Here is a 22,740-nt window from a genome sequence, read left to right as displayed (position 1 = left end):
GAGCCTAAGAGTAATGCATCTGAAAATGGTCTCTGAAAATGGTCACATGGCTACTTTAGTGGATATTTCAATTCATCAATGGCAAGTGGCCAATTGTAATTACTGCCTATGATCCTCTCTGTGTCATTCTATTTCAGGAGTAAATGTCCTATTTGATGTGATGCATCTGCCCAATTACCATATTTATTTAACTAATGAAGTCTTTTGACCAATCAGATGAGCTCTGAAACATATCTGATGTGATTGGTAAAAAAGACCAATTAATGGCAAAAAGATCAGAATTGAGCTGCCTGTGTGAACGCAGCCTAAGTAGCTTTTAAGCAAGTGGTTAATGCGTAATTACCAAATATTTCCATAGATGACTAGAGGGACACAACATATGAAGGACAATGACAAACTGCAGTCTTTTAATGCACCACATTCAATGGTCAGACATGACCGGATATAAAAGAACAAACTTGACCGTTCCTCATTACAACGGTTACATCTTCTCCAATATGTCATATCTGCATCAAGCCAAATCTCCAGCCCCATTCTCTTCATGTGGGCCCTGTGGACATAGTGAACCTGGGGAGAGTCACACACTGTTTAAGTCCTTTAAGATGAATGAATTCATGCCGTCATCCTCCTGGAGGCTCAGAGTACCTGGGGTCCATTAGGCATGACGCTTATCTCAGGGGGAAGAAGAGGGATGGAGGAAGAGGTTAAGGAGGGGACCATGGGGTGGTAATGGAGCTTTTGGAGTTAGCTTAATGCCTAGGATCAGAGAAATCAATGGAGAAATATCATTTGGACCCCCTCCGACCCCCCCCCCCCCCTCCCCCGCCTCCTCTGTCTAAGTGGGTAGAGGTCAACGACAGAGAGGCGTCTGTCTGGTGAGACGTGACTGAAGCCTCCGTTCCTCCACTGGTTGATCACACGTGGGTCAGCAGTCCTGGATCTATGCATCTCTATCAGTCAGAGAGAATACCCCGGGGGCTGTTCCCGTGTGGTTTGCTAATGGTTGGCCGGTGACAGAGGGTGGATATAACCATCAAAGCCAGTTCTTCTGCAGCCTTTTTCCACTGGTCTTGAATCCTTCCTCTATCATTAGGCTGTCTTTTGAGTAACTTTGCCATTCTCTTCCTCAGTATCTCTAGCTGAAGACAATGTTAAAGCCAATGTGGAAAAATTCATAGGCAAGACATTCGGCAGGCACATGCACTGATACACTGACACAGTTAATGTGATTGAAAAAAAAAACTAGAACAAAAATGTTGATTGAATAAAACTTGGCGTTTGGGCAGGAACAGTCCTTCATAGATAACTGGGGTCCCGGTTGGCTCTCCTGGATCGGAACCGGATCTCAGACAGCTTGGAGTTGATGCCGGTGCCAATTTGCCCCTTCCTGGCCAATGGGAAGCGGGCCAGCGTGGCATCTGCGGAGGGAGAGAGTGACAGAACAACAACAATTGGAGGAGGGAGGAGCACGCAGCAGTGAGGAACACAGCCATTTTCTACTTTAACCGTACCAGTTAGATATCTTTCTAATGATTGAGAAAGTGAGTGTGTTGTTTTCACTTATCAATGAATGATCAAGTGAACTTGGGAGAAAAATACAATGAAAGGTGGTTGAAGGTTGTTCGTAAGGCTGTTGATCAGGGAATGTGTCAATAACACACATACTATAGATGGCGTTGAGCTTGTGTGGGTCCAGGGCGGTGCGGTGGTTGGGGAACGTTGGTCTGCGGCTCCTCCCCCCTCGCAGGTTGCTGTTAAGCAGGGTGTCCATGTCGAACACGCCCAGCAACAGGGTGCGCGCCATCGCCGTGGGAGACTGCGTCTGATTGGCTGCATGCCAGGACCGCATTTCACAGAAGACACCGGAACCCGGATATACCTCCACCTGGTTTACCTGCACAACCAATAGGAAGAGAGGGCAAACGTAATCAGAATTAAAAACACATTCAGACCTTCATAACCTTTGGAGGAAGACCTATATGTGGCTACGTTACCAATCTGTCTTTATCTGGAATGAATAGCATTTTTCCTTACATGGCCAGTCCCATTAACACAGTGTGTCTCTGAGCATGTCCTCATCACAGGTAGGTTGGATGCTGAGCCACACAGAGAGCTGTGGGGGTCGTCGTTCTCTGTGATGTCACTCAGCTCCAAGTCTCCGTCCTCACTGATGGCCATGTCGGGTCCAAAGTTGGACATGCTTTCATTCATGTTGTCCTGAGTTATAGCTGAGCGGTTGGACATGGGCTGATGATGGAGTGGAGAACTGAACCCTTGGCCAAAGTGTCCTGACATGGAGTGGTGGTGTGTGTATGTGTAGCTCTCGCCCCTCCCTGTTGCCGTAGAGACCGCCTGTGGGGACACTGCAGGGTGGGGGGGCTGGTTGGCTTGGCCCAAGGTCTGCCACATGGTGGACAGCAGGCCAGGGATCTCTGGGGGATGGCACCACAAAGAAAGAAGAAACATGCATGAGGGAATGTGATCAGTTAAGAGCAGTTGAATTATACAATTACAGATGAAGTCGTAATACAGTCGTGGCCAAAAGTTTTGAAAATGACACAAATATAAGTTTTCTGCGTCAGTGTCTTTAGATATTTTTGTCAGATGTTGCTATGGAATACTGAAGTATAATTACAAGCATTTCATAAGTGTCAAAGGCTTTTATTGGCAATTACATGAAGTTGATGCAAAGAGTCAATATTTGCAGTGTTGACCCTTCTTTTTCAAGACCTCTGCAATCCGCCCTGGCATGCTGTCAATTAACTTCTGGGCCACATCCTGACTGATGGCATTCCATTCTTGCATAATCAATGCTTGGAGTTTGTCATTTTTTTTTTTTGTCCACCCGCTTCTTGAGGATTGACCACAAGTTCTCAATGGGATTAAGGTCTGGGGAGTTTCCTGGCCATGGACCCAAAATATCAATGTTTTGTTCCCTGAGCCACTTAGTTATCACTTTTGCCTTATGACAAGATGCTCCATCATGCTGGAAAAGGCATTGCTTGTCACCAAACTGATCCTGGATGTTGGGAGAAGTTGCTCTCGGAGGATGTGTTGGTACCCTTCTTTATTCATGGCTGTGTTCTTAGGCAAAATTGTGAGTGAGCCCACTCCCTTGGCTGAGAAGCAACCCCACACATGAATGGTCTCAGGATGCTTTACTTTACTGGCATGACACAGGACTGACGGTAGCGCTCACCTTGTCTTCTCTGGATCAGCTTTTTTCCGGATGCTCCAAACAATCGGAAAGGGGATTCATCAGAGAAAATGACTTTACCCCAGTCCTCAGCAGTCCAATCCCTGTACCTTTTGCAGAATATCAGTCTGTCCCTGATGTTTTTCCTGGAGAGAAGTGGCTTCTTTGCTGCCCTTCTTGACACCAGGCCATCCTCCAAAAGTCTTCACCTCACTGTGCGTGCAGACGCACTCACACCTGCCTGCTGCCATTCCTGAGCAAGCTCTGTACTGGTGGTGCCCCGATCCCGCAGCTGAATCAACTTTAGGAGATGGTCCTGGCGCTTGCTGGACTTTCTTGGGCGCCCTGAAGCCTTCTTCACAACAATTGAACCGCTCTCCTTGAAGTTCTTCATGATCCGATAAATGGTTGATTTAGATGCGATCTTACTGGCAGCAATATCCTTGCCTGTGAAGCCCTTTTTGTGCAAAGCAATGATGACGGCACGTGTTTCCTTGCAGGTAAGCATGGTTGACAGAGGAAGAACAATGATTCCAAGCACCACCCTCCTTTTGAAGCTTCCAGTCTGTTATTCGAACTCAATCAGCATGACAGAGTGATCTCCAGCCTTGTCCTCGTCAACACTCACACCTGTGTTAACTAGAGAATCACTGACATGTCAGCTGGTCCTTTTGTGGCAGGGCTGAAATGCAGTGGAATTTTTTTTGGGGGGGGATTCAGTTCATTTGCATGGCAAAGAGGGACTTTGCAATTAATTGCAATTCATGTGATCACTCTTCATAACATTCTGGAGTATATGCAAATTGCCATCATACAAACTGAGGCAGCAGACTTTGTGAAAATTAATATTTGTGTCATTCAAAAAACTTTTGGCCACGACTGCACACTTTAGATAAATACATTTCAACTCAGTTTTTCACAATTCCTGACATTTAATCCTAGTAAAAATTCCATGTCTTAGGTCAGTTAGGATCACCACTTTATTTTAAGAATGTGAAATGTCAGAATAATAGTAGAGAGAATGATTTATTTCAGCTTTTATTTCTTTCATCACATTCCCAGTGGGTCAGAAGTTTACATATACTCAATTAGTATTTGGTAGCATTGCCTTTAAATTTTTTAACTTGAGTCAAACGTGTCGGGTAGCCTTCCACAAGCTTCCCACAATAAGTTGGGTGAATTTTGGCCCATTCCGCCTGACAGAGCTGGTGTAACTAAGTCAGGTTTGTGGGCCTCCTTGCTCACACACACTTTTTCAGTTCTGCCCACAAATGTTCTATAGGATTGAGGTCAGGGCTTTGGGATGGCTACTCCAATACCTTGACTTTGTTGTCCTTAAGCCATTTTGCCATAACTTTGGAAGTATGCTTGGGGTCATTGTCCATTTGGAAGACCCATTTGCAACCAAGCTTTAACTACCTGACTGATGTCTTGAGATGTTGCTTCAATATATCCACATAATTTTCCTACCTCATGATGCCATCTATTTTGTGAAGTGTATCAGTCCCTCCTGCAGCAAAGCACCCCCACAACATGATACTGCCACCCCCGTGCTTCACGGTTGTAATGGTGTTCTTCAGTTTGCAAGCCTCCCCCTTTTTCCTCCAAACATAACGACAATCATTATGTCTAAACAGTTCTACTTTTGTTTCATCAGACCAGAGGACATTTCTCCAAAAAGTACGATCTTTGTCCCCATGTGCAGTTGCAAACCATAGTCTGGCTTTTTTTATGGCGGTTTTGGAGCAGTGGCTTCATCCTTGCTGAGCGGCCTTTCAGGTTATGTCGATATAGGACTCATTTTACTGTGGATAAAGCATCTTTACAAGGTCCTTTGCTGTTGCTCTGGGATTGAATTGCACTTTTCGCACCAAAGTACGTTCATCTCTAGGAGACAGAACGCGTCTCCTTCCTGAGCGGTAGGACGGCTGATTGGTCCCATGGTGTTTAAACCTGCGTACTATTGTTTGTACAGATGAACGTGGTACCTTCAGGCGTTTGGAAATTGCTCCCAAGGATGAACCAGACTTGTGGAGGTCTACAATTTTTTTTCTGAGGTCTTGGCTGATTTCTTCTGATTTTCCCATGATGTCAAGCAAACAGGCACTGAGTTTGAAGGTAGGCCTTGAAATACATCCACAGATACACCTCCAATTGACTCAAATGATGTCAATTAGCCTATCAGAAGCTTGTAAAGCCATGACATCATTTTCTGGAATTTTCCAAGCTGTTTAAAGGCACAGTCAACTTAGTGTATGTAAACTTCTGATCCACTGGAATTGTGATACAGTGAATTATAATTGAAATAATCTGTCTGTAAACAATTGTTAGAAAAATTACTTGTGTCATGTCCTAACCGACTTGCCAAAACTATAGTTTGTTAATTTAACAAGAAATGTGTGGAGTGGTTGAAAAACAAGTTAATGACTCCAACCTAAGTGTATGTAAACTTCTGACTTCAACTGTATATTGATTTTACTCATGCTCACCCTTCACTAGCATGTTATGTAGCCGTTGGTTTTCAGCCGCCATTTCGGCCTTCTCTTTCTCCAGTTCCCGAACACGCGACCTGAGGAACTGGATCTCTGCAGTGTGGGGAGGGTTAAATACGTCCATCTCCATCTTCATTGTCTGTGAAGGAAAGAGAACCGCAGATGGCTGATGAGTGAATGGTTTTGAGAGACACTTTACATTTACATTTTAGTCATTTAGCAGACGCTCTTATCCAGAGCGACTTACAGTAGTGAATGCATAGATTTCATTATTTTTTTTTTTTTTCTCCGTACTGGTCCCCTGTGGGAATCGAACCCACAACCCGAGCGTTGCTAATACCATGCTCTACCAACTGAGCCACACGGGACCACTTTCCGTCTACTGTATTGTGTTGCCTAGATCTCTTACTTTTAAGTGATCTAGGTTGTGGCGTCAAGCAGTCTTTAAATGGCTACAACAGAACAAAGAGGTTTCTGTACTCAGTGCAACAAACACTTATAACACCTCCCATCTATGGCTCTGTCACCTTCTTTTGTGACCACACAAATCTAGGGCTGTGAAGGTAATGGAATTTTGGATGACGGTTATTGGTCAGCCAAATTACCACGGTTACCATTATAAGGGACAGTTAGAAAATGACTGGTAGTGTCATAAAAAACATCACCCCCCTCCCCAACGTAACAAATATGATCACATCACCCTCCCTGTAGTGCTGTAAAGAAAATTGCACACCTTCCGCCCTCATTGAATTAACTGAAAAAGAATGATTACGACCACAAATAATAACTGTAGCGACCCTGTGTTTATAAACGTGGATATCGACTTTGTCACTTCAGTATGTTTTTGCGGCACAGTGATGCCACGCAGGGTTACGGGCCAGAAGGTTGAGGGTTCACCGACCACCACAGAGGAGCTAACTCTCCCTGCCTGTTTCATTACACTACGATCAGAGCCGGCTGCGGACAATGATCAGCTAGGGGGAAATCAGATGTTCAATATGTTGATGCTATATTTATTAAATATATGTAACACATTTTCCACCAACAGGTTTCTGTACCTTCAACCAATAAGCAAAGCATAACTGCATACCGATTGCCAACTTTGTGCTCTTCAACATCATGGTTTGCGTTTTCAACACCACAATCAAATAGACTAGGCCTATGTCAACCTCGACAAACAGAAAATACATCCCTCCCTACATGGTACCCAGTACCGAAGGCTTGGCAATCTTCAAATGTCATTACACTTTTTAGTGTTTTGTAACAGATGTCTCTTTCCATTCATTGAATTGCCTGTGCACAGTTTGGATGCTGGAATTATATTGGACTGGACGAATGTGCGCAGGTAGCCTACAGAAGACTTTTGAAGTACCAAAATCCAATTAAAACATTGTGAGTGATTGTGTTTATGCCACACATAAAAAGTAATAGATTTTAAAAAGTTAAATCACAAATATTTAGGCTATAATGAAGCGTTAGGTTCTATGTGCGTGAGGAATAGGCACTCGGATTGGAGAGGAGGCAGAGCGCTCCTTAAGCTTTCCTGAATAACTGGGCCTGGAGCATATGTGGCCACATTATTATAGAAAGATGTGAGAATGATGATCCGCAACAGTCAGCGCATCTTAGTATCAGATGTACAAACACAGCCAGACTGGCCTGCTACTGTGCCTTTCTAGACATTACAGACTGTCGAGAGTAGACCCACAACTGATCCAAATGGAATGAAACATTCAAATCACAGCGCTTTTGCGCTGTTAATCAAATGACATGTTCACTGCAGTTTAAAGCCTGGAGCACAATGTTGTACTCGAAAACTATAATGCAATTTTTCATTGCATTGTGGTGTTGTAGGCTAGTCTAGGTAGGATAATTGTATTGTCCCTAAACAAGATCAATAGGCGAGCATTTTGAGCTGTGTGTCTCATGTCTTCACTGTCCTTTCATGCGCGATGATGCACCTTCCTCTCCACTGCCTTGAGCTACTCCCCTTGTTCTTGTGGATTTATATAGAAAATTGGTGAAGCTTCAAGGATTTTACGTGTGCTAGTCTGACATTTAAAAAGCAATAATTTCCTTAAAGGTTCTGTGTATCATAAAGCTACTTCTACGTTTGAATGTGTCACCTTTGACAGAAAATGGTGATAGACATTCACAGAAAGCTATGACAAACACGTATGAAGCAAGGACTATAAATAACAGCATTTCAAAAACACTGACATTAACAATGTACCAAAAAAAGCTAGGCCAAAAAAATTATTGGTGTGCTTAATTATATAGGAAAAACTTAGAATTCCCCTCACACAGAAACTAAAATGTCACTACAAAGGCTTTTATGAACATTTGATTAAAATTAAGTTTCATTGTTGTTAAAGTTATCTATTTGTTTTTTTCACTATTTCAGGAAAATAAAATGCTGGAGATTATAGACGTTCCCTGAAGGGAAAAAAATACCAAATATTATAATCTCTTATCGCACTCATTAATATGCAAATTGAATCGTGTTTAGTCAATCATTTTACCGTGCAAGTTGGGTTGTTATATGCCACATCATATTTGAAGAGATGCAGAAAACATTACGTTGATGCATTTTCAATTTGAATATTAATGAAGTTTACATAATTTACCGGTTCCTGGGATTTAACAGGTCCTTGCATTTATTACAAACATTTCTACAACGCACTGCTTCAAAAAAGGCAACCTTTTTTTTTCCAATCTTACATTTTTGCTCCAATTTCTATAGTTGGAGAATACAGAATAAAGCTGACACTAAAATCATCTGTGGTGACTTTCATTGGATCAAGCCCGTTTCAAGCACTTCCTACCTGGAAGAACAAAAATAGGCATATGGTTTGCAGTTAGCCTACATGGACTAATATGGGAATGAGTTAGCAGCCTTCAACAAATGGACATTGATTAAATGTATTATTATTCTATTAAATTATTTTCTAACATAATGACGTATGCACATATGTAAATATATTAGTTGATATCACCAGTCTGATTATCAGCAGATTTCTCTAAAAGAGTGTCAAACCTGGGCCGCGTTCAGCAGGACACAATGGATAGTGTGAAACATTTGATTCAACAGAAACGGTGTTGTTCTGAACAACCAATTGAAGACCGCTGTGATTATGGTCATCCAAAGGTGATTGTGTTATGATTATGATTCATAGCTATTAAATACCTTGCCCAAACAGTTGTCCCTTATAAGGAGATGGCTTTGTGAATAGGAGGCTTCTTCACCTGAGATTGGACTCTAAAGATGTTTGTAGATGTTTTTAAAGATGTTTGTAGATGTTTTTAAAGATGTTTGTAGATGTTTTTAAAAGATGTTTGTAGATGTTTTTAAAAGATGTTTGTAGTGTAACGGAGGTAAGAAAGTGCCATAAGCTCACTCCACTTGAAATATCTTTAATGTTGCTTTTGAATAGCTTAACTGGTTCGTATATTGTCAAGTGGGCGGTCACGTACGCTGGCTAGGCAGAGGGCCCCAGGTCCAAGACGTGGTACGGACAGTTAACCATGAGTTGTACTCAGAGAGGGAGGAAGCTTATACTGCTAAGTTAGATCACTGCTGCCGTGACACGGATCCGCAGTTGGGCTCATCTCAACAGCTGGGGTTGCTATGGAGCGAGTTTAGAGGGGGTGAGTGTAACCTAGGTACAGTAAGAATGTACCGTAAACTAACTCCACAGCTTCACTACATAGGCTAGTTTCACTACATTCACGAGACCACCCCATGTTGGGCGCCATTGTCACATGCAATGTAACATCCATAAAGTTTTTTTTCGAAAAAGGTTTTGCTTTCGTTGTTTTACATCTTACATCAGATCATCTTGAAACTTTCTCTGTCAAGCTAACTTTCATCAAGGTTTTAAACGGTCTATAAATCGGTTGCTCTCTTTTCATTGTCAGTATCCTTTATCTTTATGATGGATAATAATTCATTATACATTATATGGATTCACATCTTCACATTTCCCGAAAAATGTAATGACAAGACACAAATTACAAACATGTTCACCAATGTCGGCAATAATGCAATTCCACAAAATACACAACATGCGCAGCAGCAGAATAGCATAAAACAAAATGGAGCATTATCCAAGCAGGTGGCCGCATGGAAGCCTTTAGTGTAGCGTATTTACTTCACACAAAGTTGGCAAAAATTCAAAGCACACGCATAATTGTCACTGCCGGATTGCACATGCTCCCTGAATGCAGTTAACAAACCCTACAGAAAACCCCTACAGTATAGCCTATAAAAGAACGTGACTATTTGAGCTGTCGTTGTGAGACTCTTCAGACAGTCACAAATTTGATAGCCAACTGACATTTACTCTTGAGGTGCTGACCTGTTGCACCCTCTACAACCACTGTGATTATTATTACTTGACCCTGCTGGCCATCTATGAACGTTTGAACATCTTGGGCATGTACTGTTACAATCTCTACCCGGCACAGCCAGAAAAGGACTGGCCACCCCTCATAGCCTGGTTCCTCTCTAGGTTTCTTCCTAGGTTCCTGCCTTTCTAGGGAGTTTTTCCTAGCCACCGTGCTTCTAAATCTGCATTGCTTGCTGTTTGGGGTTTTAGGCTGGGTTTCTGTATAGCACTTTGTGACATCGGCTGATGAAAATGCGCTTTATAAATACATTTGATTGATGGGCCTATGCACAATGCACTACATAGTGTGCATCTCTGTCACAGAAAAAGTCTGTTAACAAATCAGAAGCATTAGGGGAATTTATATCTTCTCCTATCCCAAAGCCTAGGCTATTTTCCTACCCAGTCCCAATCAGACTGAATGCCAAAATCCTCACTCCTGTCTGGCCTCAGGGCCTGGACAGCTTGCTGTCATCGACGGAAAAATGAATTCCCAAGTTTATCAAGACATTTTGCAGGAGAATGTTAGGCTATCTGTCTGCCAATTGAAGCTCAACAGAAGTTGGGTGATGCAATAGGTCAATGACCCAAAACACAGAAGTAAATCAACAACAGAATGGCTTCAACAGAAGAAAATACGCCTTTTGGAGTGGCCCAGTCAGAGTCCTGACCTCATCCCGATTGAGATGCTGTGGCATGACCTCAAGAGAGCAGTTCACACCAGACATCCCAAGAATATTGCTGAACTGAAACAGTTTTGTATAGAGGAATGGTCCAAAATTCCTCCTGACCGTTGCGCAGGTCTGATCCACAACTACAGAAAATGTTTGGTTGAGGTTATTGCTGCCAAAGGAGGGTCAACCAGTTATTAAATCCAAGGGTTCACATACCTTTCCCACCCTGCACTGTGAATGTTTACACGGTGTGTTCAATAAAGACATGAAAACGAGTTTGTCTATTGTTGTGACCTAGATGAAGATCAGATCACTTTTTCTTGCCACTGTAAATAGTACCACTCAAAAGGTTTGGACACACCTACTAATTTCAGGGTTTCTTTATTTTTACTATATTTTACATTGTAGAATAATTGTGAAGACATCAAAACTATGAGAACACACATGGAATCATGTAGTAACCAAAAAGGTGTTAAACAAATCAAAATATATGTTATATTTGAGATTCTTCAAAGTAGCCACCCTTTACCTTGATGACAGCTTCACACACTCTTGGCATTCTCTCAACTAGCTTCATGAGGTAGTAACCTGGAATGCATTTCAATTAACAGGTGTGCCTTGTTAAAAGTTAATTTGTGGAATTTCTTTCCTTCTTAATGTGTTTCAGCCAATCAGTTGTGTTGTGACAAGGTATAGGTGGTATACAGAAGATAGCCCTATTTGGAAAAATACCAAGTCCTTATTATGGCAAGAACAGCTCAAATAAGCAAAGAGAAGTGACAGCCCATCATTACTTTAACCTCTTACATCTAGACGTTCCGCTAGCGGAACACCTGCTCCAATAGCCAATGATGGGCGTGGCGCGAATTACAAATTCCTCAAAAATACAAAAACTTCAATTTTTCAAACATATGACTATTTTACACCATTTTAAAGACAAGACTCTCCTTTATCTAACCACACTGTCCGATTTCAAAAAGGCTTTACAACGAAAGCAAAACATTAGATTATGTCAGCAGAGAACCCAGCCAGAAATAATCAGACACCCATTTTTCAAGCTAGCATATAATGTCACATAAATCCAAACCACAGCTAAATGCAGCACTAACCTTTGATGATCTTCATCAGATGACACCCCTAGAACATTATGTTATACAATACATGCATGTTTTGTTCAATCAAGTTCATATTTATATCAAAAACCAGCTTTTTACATTAGCATATGACGTTCAGAACTAGCATACCCCCCGCAAACTTCCGGTGAATTTACTAAATTACTCACGATAAACGTTCACAAAAAACATAACAATTATTTTAAGAATTATAGATACAGAACTCCTCTATGCACTCGCTATGTCCGATTTTAAAATAGCTTTTCGGTGAAAGCACATTTTGCAATATTCTCAGTAGATAGGCATCACAGGGCTAGCTATTTAGACACCCAGCAAGTTTAGCACTCACCAAAGTCAGATTTACTATAAGAAAAATGTTATTACCTTTGCTGTTCTTCGTCAGAATGCACTCCCAGGACTTCTACTTCAATAACAAATGTTGGTTTGGTCCCAAATAATCCATTGTTATATCCAAATAGCGGCGTTCTGTTCGTGCGTTCAAGACACTATCCGAATGGTAAAGAAGGGTGATGAGCACGACGCATTTCGTGACAAAAAATGTCTAAATATTCCATTACCGTACTTCGAAGCATGTCAACCGCTGTTTAAAATCAATTTTTATGCCATTTTTCTCGTAAAAAAGCGATAATATTCCGACCGGGAATCTGCGTTTAGGTAAAAAGACGAAAGAAAATAAAGCATGGGGTCAACTCGTGCACGCGCCTAAGCCCATTGTCCTCTGATCGGCCACTTTACCCAAGGCGATAATGTGTTTCAGCCAGAGGCTGCCTCGATATCATTCAGCTTTTTCCTGGGTTCTGAGAGCCTATGGGAGCCGTAGGAAGTGTCACGTTACAGCAAAGATCCTCAGTCTTCAATAAAAAGAGCCAAGATGAACAAGAACTTGTCAGACAGGCCACTTCCTGTATGGAATCTTCTCAGGTTTTTGCCTGCCATATGAGTTCTGTTATACTCATAGACACCATTCAAACAGTTTTAGAAACTTTAGGGTGTTTTCTATCCAAAGCCAATAATTATATGCATATTCTAGTTTCTGGGCAGGAGTAATAATCAGATTAAATCGGGTACGTTTTTTATCCGGCCGTGAAAATACTGCCCCCTAGCCATAACAGGTTAAGACATGAAAGTAAGTCAATCCAGAACATTTCAAGAACTTTTGAAAGTTTCTTCAAGTGCAGTAGCAAATACCATCAAGCACTATGATGAAACTGGTTCTTATGAGGACCGCCACAGGAAAGGAAGACCCAGAGTGACCTCTGCTGCAGAGGATAAGATCATTAGAGTTAACTGCACCTCAGAAATTGCAGCCCAAATAAATGGTTCACAGAGTTCAAGTAACAGACACATCTCAACATCTACTGTTCAGAGGAGACTGCATGAATCAGGCCTTCTTGGTCGAATTGCTGCAAAGAAACCACTACTAAAGGACATCAATAAGATGAAGAGACTTGCTTGGCCCAAGAAACACGAGCAATGGACAATAGACAGGTGGAAATCTGTCCTTTGGTCTGATGAGTCCAAATTTGATATATTTGGTTCCAACCGCCGTGTCTTTGTGAGACGCAGAGTAGGTGAACGGATGATTTCCACATGTGTGGTACCCACCTTGAAGCATGGAGGAGGAGGTGTGCTGGTGCCTTGCTGGTGACACTGTCTGTGATTTATTTAGAATTCAAGGCACACAACCTCTTACATCTAGATGTTCCGCTAGCGGAACACCGCTCCAATATCCAATGATACTTCACGAATTACAAACTCCTCAAAAATCCCCAAACTTCAATTTTTCAAACATATGACTGTTTTACACCATTTTAAAGACAAGACTCTCCTTTATCTAACCACATTGTCCGATTTCAAAAAGGCTTTACAACGAAAGCAAAACATTAGATTATGTCAGGAGAGTACCCAGCCAGAAATAATCAGACACCCATTTTTCAAGCTAGCATATAATGTCACAAAAACCAAAACCACAGCTAAATGCAGCACTAACCTTTGATGATCTTCATCAGATGACACTCCTAGGACATTATGTTATACAATACATGCATGTTTTGTTCAATCAAGTTCATATTTATATCAAAAACCAGCTTTTTACATTAGCATGTGACGTTCAGAACTAGCATACCCACCGAAACTTCTGGTGAATTTACTAAATTACTCACAAAAAACATAACAATTATTTAAAGAATTATAGATACAGAACTCCTTTATGCAATCGCTATGTCCGATTTTAAAATAGCTTTTCGGTGAAAGCACATTTTGCAATATTCTGAGTAGATAGCCCGGCCATCATGGCTAGCTATTTGACACCCACCAAGTTTGGCACTCACCAAACTCAGATTTTCTATAAGAAAAATTGGATTACCTTTGCTGTTCTTTGTCAGAATGCACTCCCAGGACTTCTACTTCAACAACAAATGTTGTTTTGGTTCCAAATAATCCATAGTTATATCCAAATAGCTGCGTTTTTTTCTTGCATTCAAGACACTATCCGAAGGGTGATGCGCCGGCGCGTATCGTGACAAAAAAATTCAAAATATTCCATTACCGTACTTCGAAGCATGTCAAACGCTGTTTAAAATCAATTTTTATGCGATTTTTCTCGTAAAATAGCGATAATATTCTGACCGGGCGACGTTGTTTTCGTTCAAAGACTGAAAATGTAAAATGGACTCTTCACGTGCATGCGCGCGCCCGTTTCCTTGTTCTCAGATCGACCACTATCCAAATGTGCTACTGTTTTTCAGCCAGGGACTGCAGAGTCATCATTCAACGTTCTGGCGCCTTCTGAGAGCCTATGGGAGTCTTAGAAAATGTCACGTTACAGCAGAGATCCTCTGTTTTCGATGAAGAGGCTATAGAAGGCCAAGAAATGGTCAGAGAGTGCGCTTCCTGTTTGGAATCTTCTCAGGTTTTGGCCTGCCATATGAGTTCTGTTATACTCACAGACACCATTCAAACAGTTTTAGAAACTTTAGGGTGGTTTCTATCCAAATCAAACAAGTATATGCATATTGTAGTTTCTGGGCAGGAGTAATAACCAGATTAAATCGGGTATGTTTTTTATCCGGCCGTGAAAATACTGCCCCCTATCCTAAACAGGTTAACCAGCATGGCTACCACAGCATTCTGCAGCGATACGTCATCCCATCTGGTTTGGACTTAGTGGGACTTTCATTTGTTTTTCAACAGGGCAATGACCCAACACACCTTCAGGCTGTGTAAGGGCTATTTGACCAAGAAGGAGAGTGACGGAGTGCGGCATGAGACCTGGCCTTGACAATCACCCAAACCAGATGAGTTTGGGATGAGTTGGGATGAGTTGGACCGCAGAGTGAAGAAAAGCAGCCAACAAGTGCTCAACATATACGGGAACTCCTTCAAGACTGTTGGAAAAGAATTCCAGGTGACGCTGGTTGAGAGAATGCCAAGAGTGTGCAAAGCTGTCATCAAGGCAAAGGGTGGCTATTTGAAGAATCTCAAATATAAAATAGATTTTGGTTTGTTTAACACTTTTATGGTTACTACATGATTCCATATGTGTTATTTCATAGTTTTTATGTCTTCACTATTATTCTACAATGTAGAGAATAGTAAAATAAAGAAAAACCCTTGAATGAGTAGGTGTTTTAAAACTTTTGACCGGTAGTGAATGTAAATGTGATATTTCAGTTTTTGTAGTTTTATTTTTGCTAAATATATTTAAAAAATCTGTTTTTTTCTTTGCCATTCTGGGGAATTGTATGTTGATTAATGAGGAAATAAAACCATTTATTACGATGTAGAATAAGGCTGTAACGTAACAAAATGTGGAAAAAGTCAAGGGGCCTGAATACTTTCCGAATGCACTGTATACACTTCATGGCCAAAAGTATGTGGCACCTGCTTGTCTAACATCTCATTCCAAAATTATGGGCATTAATATGGACTTGGTCCCCCCTTTGCTGTGACAACAGCCTCCACTCTTCTGGGAAGGCATTCCACTAGATGTTGGAACATTGCTGCGGGGACTTGCTTCCAATCAGCAAGAAGAGCAATAGTGAGGTCAGGCACTGATGTAGGGCGATTTGGCCTGGCTCGCAGACGGCGTTCCAATTTATCCCGAAGGTGTTCAATGGGGTTGAGGTCAGGGCTCTGTGCAGGCCAGTCAAGTTCTTCCACAGCAATCTCGACAAACCATTTCTTTATGGACCTCGCCTTGTGCACGGGGGCATTGTCATGCTGAAACAGGAAAGGGCCTTCCCCAAACTGTTGCCACAAAGTTAGAAGAAAATAATCGTTTACAATGTCATTGTACAGTATGCTGTAGTGTTAAGAGTTCCCTTCACTGGAACGAAGGGGCCTAGCCCGAACCATGAAAAACAGCCCCAGACCATTATTCCTCCTGCACCAAACTTTACAGTTGGCACCATACATTGGGGCAGGTAGCGTTCTCCTGGCATCTGCCAAATCCATATTTGTCCGTCGGACTGCCAGATGGTGAAGCGTGATTCATCACACCAGAGAACGCGTTTCCAATGCTCCAGAGTCTAAAGGCGGTGAGCTTTACACCACTCCAGCCAACGCTGGGCATTGCGCATGGTGATCTTAGGCTTTTGCGCGGCCATGGAAACCCATTTCATGTAGCGCCCAAAGAAACAGTTCTTGTGCTGATGTTGCTTCCAGAGGCAGTTTGGAACTCGGTAGTGAGTGTTGCAAAAGAGGACAGACAATTTGTACGCGCTGTATGCTTCAGCACTTGGCGGTCCCGTTCTGTGAGCTTGTGTGGCCTACCACTTTGCGGCTGAGTCATTGTTGCTCCTAGACATTTCCACTTCACAATAACAGCACTTACAGTTGACTTGGGCAGGGCAGAAATTTGACGAACTGACTTGTTAGAAAGGTGGCTTCCTATGATGGTGACACGTTTAAAGTCACTGAGCTCTTCAGTAAGGCCATTCTACTCCCAATGTTTGTATGGAGATTGCATGGCTGCATGCTCGATTTTATACACCTGTCAGCAATGGGTGTGGCTGAAATAGCCGAATACACAAATTTGAAGGGGTGTACACACTTTATATAGAAAAGTATGTATACACATACATATACAGTGCATTCAGAAAGTATTCAGACCCCTTGACTTTTTCAACATTTTGTTACATTACAGCCTTATTCTGAAATTGATTATATTGTTTATTTCCCCTCCTCAATCGACACACAATACACCATAATGACAAAGCAAAAAATCTTTTTTTTTTTAATTTTGCAAATTTATTAACACACAAAACTGAAATATCACATTTACATAAGTACAAATGGAAATTACAATATTTTTTTAATTATTGTTTTTGTGCTTAGCCAGGCCATTCCTTGGAAATGGCTATCCATGTTTTGACCTAAGGGACTTTACAGAATGGTTACCTGGAGGAAAAGGGCAGAGGGTCATGGTTTTTCAATTTCAGTCAAGGGGAGGGTTTAGTATTTTTTTTTATCTAGTCCAGGGGAGGGTTATGTAATTTCTAAGTGATTAAATGTTTTACAATTAGTTGCTTATTAGGCTACATATTGATGTATGCCCAATGCCGCCCCTCATCTCTGATTCTCCATTGCACGAAGTGCTACGAAGTGCATGCTCAGAGGAACACAGAGCAAAGTTATATTTCTAAGATAGCTGCTGGGATGGTGTAAATAAAACTAGGCTGTATTACAAACTGCAATGGATATTCCAACCCTGAGCCCTGGCCTGCTCTGCTCTTGCTGATCTAAAACGTTTGTGTATGTTGCTTAACCAATGGCTGTGCTGTGTAGGGCTACAATGTCAGTTCAGGAGGAGAGTGAAAGGTATTCTTCTGAAATATATATTTGATTAGGCCTAGTCCCAAAAATGCACTATCATGCTATGTTCTGTTCAGTTCAGTTTGAGAAAGAGAGCACGAAGATGAGAAGGAGGACCAGGGGTCAACTTTGATAGCTTGCTGCTACTATATTTGAATTTATTAAAAACAATATGTTTCTTGCCCATGATGTATTTTTCAGAGTTATTGACCTCACAATAAGCCAGATTCGAGTAACTTCCATTGTGGTGCTGAAACTTGAAGCAGCAGCAGTCGCGGCACAATCAATTGGAAATGGACAGCTCATGGTGCTGAAAGTAGGCAAATTCATTTAAACTGTCTTTACCAACAACAAGAGGGCTTTGTGTTGGAGCCTATTTCTTCCCATTTAAGAAATAAGAGGTAGTCCTACCTGTTTGACAGATGAAATTAGGCTATAGGCTGCGATAGCCATGGATTTGTAGGTCAATTCCACCACCCACTCTTTAAACAGTCCTTCACTGACACAGACGTAGGCTGTTAAGTTAAAACCAATACTCAAACTGAGGGGGTATGAGACGGTATGCCATAGGCCTAACTTCTATTGAAGAAAATGGCAAAGATTGAGAAGAAAATAAAAACGGATACAATTATATAAAAGTGACCTATAACAGTGCTTTGGACCGGAATGCTTTATGCTAGAAACAAGTTTTAAAATACCCAGGAAAGACGTCACTCCGATGCATATGGGGATATCATTGTTTCATTTCTTTGACGTTCAGAGGCCGACTTTGCTTGGGAAGTAATCTAATTCTGTCACTGTGAATTTATTAAGCTATTCACTTTCTGTACAATAGAAGATGTTTAAACCCCAGACAGCTTTTAGGGAAACACTTGTGACCTTCTGTTGTTGGGTTAAGCCAAAAACGAAGAGTAGCCAGCAGTTAAAACTAAAACATTTCTACGTAGTTAGGGCCACTATGTCTGGGGTGGAAAGGTAGGCCTAACTTTTGAAAGTACACTACCATGCTCAGATTCCTAATGACGTCTCAGATTTAATTAATACACTAATTTGGCGTTGGAGAAATATGATAAAATGAACTCTGTCCATTCTTAGCCTGTAATTCCGGTAATTAGTGTTGTATTAAAAAGAGATTCAGCTAATATGTACAATTATGAGAATTGCGTAACATCTATATAAAAGGCCATTTTTTTCCCCTGGGACTTGCAAATACGATGATAGATTCATGCAAAGCTTTCACTATAAAGGAGATCTTTCCAACTCTACTCCTGTCCACGGTGGTTTACGAACTCACAACCCTCTAGCCCGCAGCCCTGTGTGCTATTAAAATTCCCACGTTACCATTCAATGCTTACAGGATGAAGAACAGCTAGACATGTTATCTGCTATCCACTTTGTTTTAATTCATATTTTGGGTATAGGGGAGGGTCATTTTATTTATTTTTCAAGCGTTCAGGGAGGGTTTCGGTCAAATACATTTTGCATAAGGGAGGGCAATCTATTTTCATTTCAGAGAGGTCCGATTTTCTCCACGTAACCCCTATTATAGGTAACGTTCACTCCCTAAGACTTACAAACTCACAGGCTTTTGCTAATATGTTCAGTCTCCCCAAAAAGCTTGTTTTTTCATCTAACATCCATAATGCTCTTATTTTCGTTATATCTCCAACATGACAATATTTATAAGTCCTATCTTTGGGGTATACATTCCCCCCCCAAGGGGTTCTATAGACACACACATCAAAAGTTGAATTTCTATTTTGTGAATCATTACAGTTTTTCTCAAGCATTTTTTGGAACGATGTTGATTTTCAAAACAGAGACCACAAGACACAGATCTCTGTGGCCTTTTGCAAAACAGTAAATGCATTTTAAAAATGTAGATTAGTTGCCTTCCCAAAACATAAATACATTCATCAAAAGAACCTGACTGCATGCAAAAGGATTAACGCAACCCTGAGTCCAAGCAGACAAAACAGAAAGTTAGTCTGTATTTTCAAAACCCAGTAGATCAATACATTCTCTTTGCAGTCACTAAAACGTGATGATCAAAATTGGAAATACAACTATCCAGAGGTGCAGAATTATGGGCAATCACTCTAATTTTAATTATATTCCACCAAACAACATTATACACATCAAATGTTTTTTTTTTAAAGCATATTGTGTGCAGGATTCATTACATGTAATCTGTATCATCACAATCCAATTCCATGTATTTAATACACACGCTGGCTTACTCATAGTTTGTACACTTTCCATTGGCACAAAGAAACCCAATCCACAACAGAAATAAGACCAGAGTGGAAGAGGCCACATTAAGCAGATCATTAATTATTAACCCCTTACACTCGTGGAAATTGGCCTATAAGGATAGGGCTAAATTGAAATGCTTCTTACAGAAGAAATATAGAAAGCATATGCATAACCATAGTAGCAATTAAAAGGGAAAATGATTAGACTAAAGGTGATGACAGAACAGTTCACCTGACAAGACTGAATCCAAACATTACACTATTGATTTTATGTGCATTTTACATTTACTGTACTTTTGCCGCATTTGTTGATAACAAAATACTCTGGAGACATTCAGTAACATGATAAGAATATTCTCTGAAAACTTGGTGTAGGTGCAACATAAGACCAAAAAATGACAAGGGTTTGAGTGAGAGGTCTAACTGGTGTTTCCAAATGGCCACACACCTCTCCAAAGTGTGCACAGTTCCTAAGTAACTTCAATGCACTTATGACTCAAAGAACAGTCTTCAACTACAGGCGGGAGCCTATTCCTCTTTTTGGAGTGGTGGATACATCTTGTTATTTGGATACTTTTGTGAATATTCGATGAGGGTGTTGACTGCAACAGCTTGTATTCAATGGAGAATGAGATGCTATGCTAGCCTCATGAATATGCGTCTTGAATTTCAACAGGGACAACTCTGATAGGAATAGTTTTTTTTATAATTGTATAATTTAGCTAGTCATGTTGGCAATAGAACAAGCTTCAAATTATGCCCACCTAACCCAGATTGTGATTTATAATGGACTGTCCTGTGATTTTTAAACAACAGTAATTGTGTATAGGCTGGGATGCAGGTCTGTGTTCAAAACAACTCCAAGTGTGCTTGCTCTAGTCCCTCAACGGCACAGCCAGAGAGCCCGCCGTTCCGCTAAGTGTACTACAAATCCCATTGTTAGACATAGACATCTCGTCATTATATCCAGTATCTCTGGGATTGTTTGTCATTGCAGCCGACAGTGCAGGCGACTGCCGACTGACTGATCTACAAATCACCTTACACTATAAATAACTACTCATTATTATTTGTAGATCAGTCAGTCAGAATTGACCAATGATACATTACGGTTTGATCCTCTCGAACACAGCCACTGACACAACTGATATGAATTCAAACTTGAGTTGTGTGGTTTGATGAATTCTATTCATTTTGCCATTGGGCAGAGCGAGAGAATGACTAACAAAAGCAATGAGGGCCCCCTTGAGGTCAAATCAAATCAATTTGTATTTGTCACACGCGCCGAATACAGCAGGTGTAGACCTTACAGTGAAATGCTTACTTACAAGCCCTTAACCAACAATGCAGTTAAGAACCCCCCCCCCCCCCCCCCCCCCCCCCAAAAAGGTAAGAGAGAATAATAACAAATAATTAAAGAGCAGCAGTAAATAACAATAGCGAGGCTAAATCCAGGGGGTGCCGGGAAAGAGTCAATGTGCGGGGGCACCGGCAACGAGGTGATATGTAGATGTAGGTAGAGTTATTAAAGTGACAGGGCCCCTAGGCAAGTGCCCTGCGCGCTCGCTCGGTATTCGGCCATGATTACTACACATTTAGATAGCTGGTTAGATTCATTTACCAACCTAAAAAATGTTCGCTTACATGACTAACATAAAAATATGTTTTTGTTGTTGTTTTATTGTCCGCGGCCCACTAGAGGCTGAGGGCGAAAGCGACTATGGCTAGCTGAATAGAATAGATGACATTGAAGACGGCATCACTAGGCATCCCATTTAGTATTACTCTTTGTACAGTACATAGACAGATGACCGCTAGTGTGTGATTGGTCCATCATAACAAAAGCGAGGTGGTGGATTAACAGATATGAAGCTGTCAACCTGCAGTAGACACTGGATGAACACTATTAGCATAGGAATTAGAATCATTTAGGATCTCTATGATGAACACGCCATATGTAGCAAGCTGTTTCCAAATGTGACCAAACACACTAACGAGCAAGCTAGATTGTGAAATTACTTGAAGTACTGAGGGAAAACAGTCTTACTCTATTATTGCCAATGCAAGCCGTCTCTATTCTTTGTTGTAGGATCATGCATTCGTGATTCCGCTCCACCTCACATTTAGACGGCTGTGATTCCGGCATTTCTTGCATATTATCACACGAATATCTAATGTGACTTGAAGTTATATTCCTTCAATGGTAATGTATCCGTTTCCAAATGCAATAGTCGCGTATTTGCTGTCAACAACGGACGTTATCAAAACATTGAAAGTGAAAGCAAGCACGCTGTAAAAAAAAGAAATATGTCCGGTGTTTAAAGCGATAGTTTCCGGTATGACGTCACGTGCAATACTATATCAAAGAGTTTCTCAAATGTACTGTCTTTGACTGTATTCATTTGTAGTATACGTTCGTAGAATGATTATGTCTGGTACAATGTATGTATATATTTTGCAATATGAAACTGCTCAATGGCTATTTTGGACACTGCCAGGTACTAATTGATAACAATAATATGGAAACAAGTAGGACTCCATTCCTCAGTCCTCGAGCTTGCCAAATGTAAATAATGGAGATCCCCAGCAGTTGTATGCCATGAAATTCTTCACCTTAAAACCAGAAGACATACTGTACAACCCCAGTATGATTGGTATGTGATACAGTTGTAATAAGTCCTTTATTTTTAATGTGTACGCATCATTTGTGTGTTGGAGTCACTTTTAATTCATAATTGATCTACCGTTTCTATCATAGGCCACTGTAATCGATGGGGGCTCTGGGTGG

The 22,740-nt window shown here is 41.1% G+C and overlaps 1 protein-coding gene across 1 annotated transcript; it reads right to left on the bottom strand.

Annotated features, from left to right (window-relative positions):
- Positions 1-817: 817 nt before the first annotated feature.
- LOC106605778 (uncharacterized) lies at positions 818-22,267 on the bottom strand. The gene is made up of 5 exons (XM_014201718.3): positions 22,000-22,267; positions 5,686-5,827; positions 2,035-2,432; positions 1,666-1,894; positions 818-1,418 (listed from the first exon to the last, which is right to left on the bottom strand). The coding sequence occupies exons 1-5, from the start codon at positions 22,105-22,107 to the stop codon at positions 1,297-1,299; spliced, it is 999 nt and encodes a 332-aa protein (XP_014057193.1). The 5' UTR covers positions 22,108-22,267; the 3' UTR covers positions 818-1,296.
- Positions 22,268-22,740: the final 473 nt, after the last annotated feature.

This window comes from Salmo salar, chromosome 01 (assembly GCF_965601325.2).
Source record: "Salmo salar chromosome 01, fSalSal1, whole genome shotgun sequence".
NCBI classification, from domain to species: Eukaryota; Metazoa; Chordata; class Actinopteri; order Salmoniformes; family Salmonidae; genus Salmo; species Salmo salar.
Note: the sequence above shows the minus strand (reverse complement) of the source record. Positions and strands in the feature narration are given on the sequence as shown.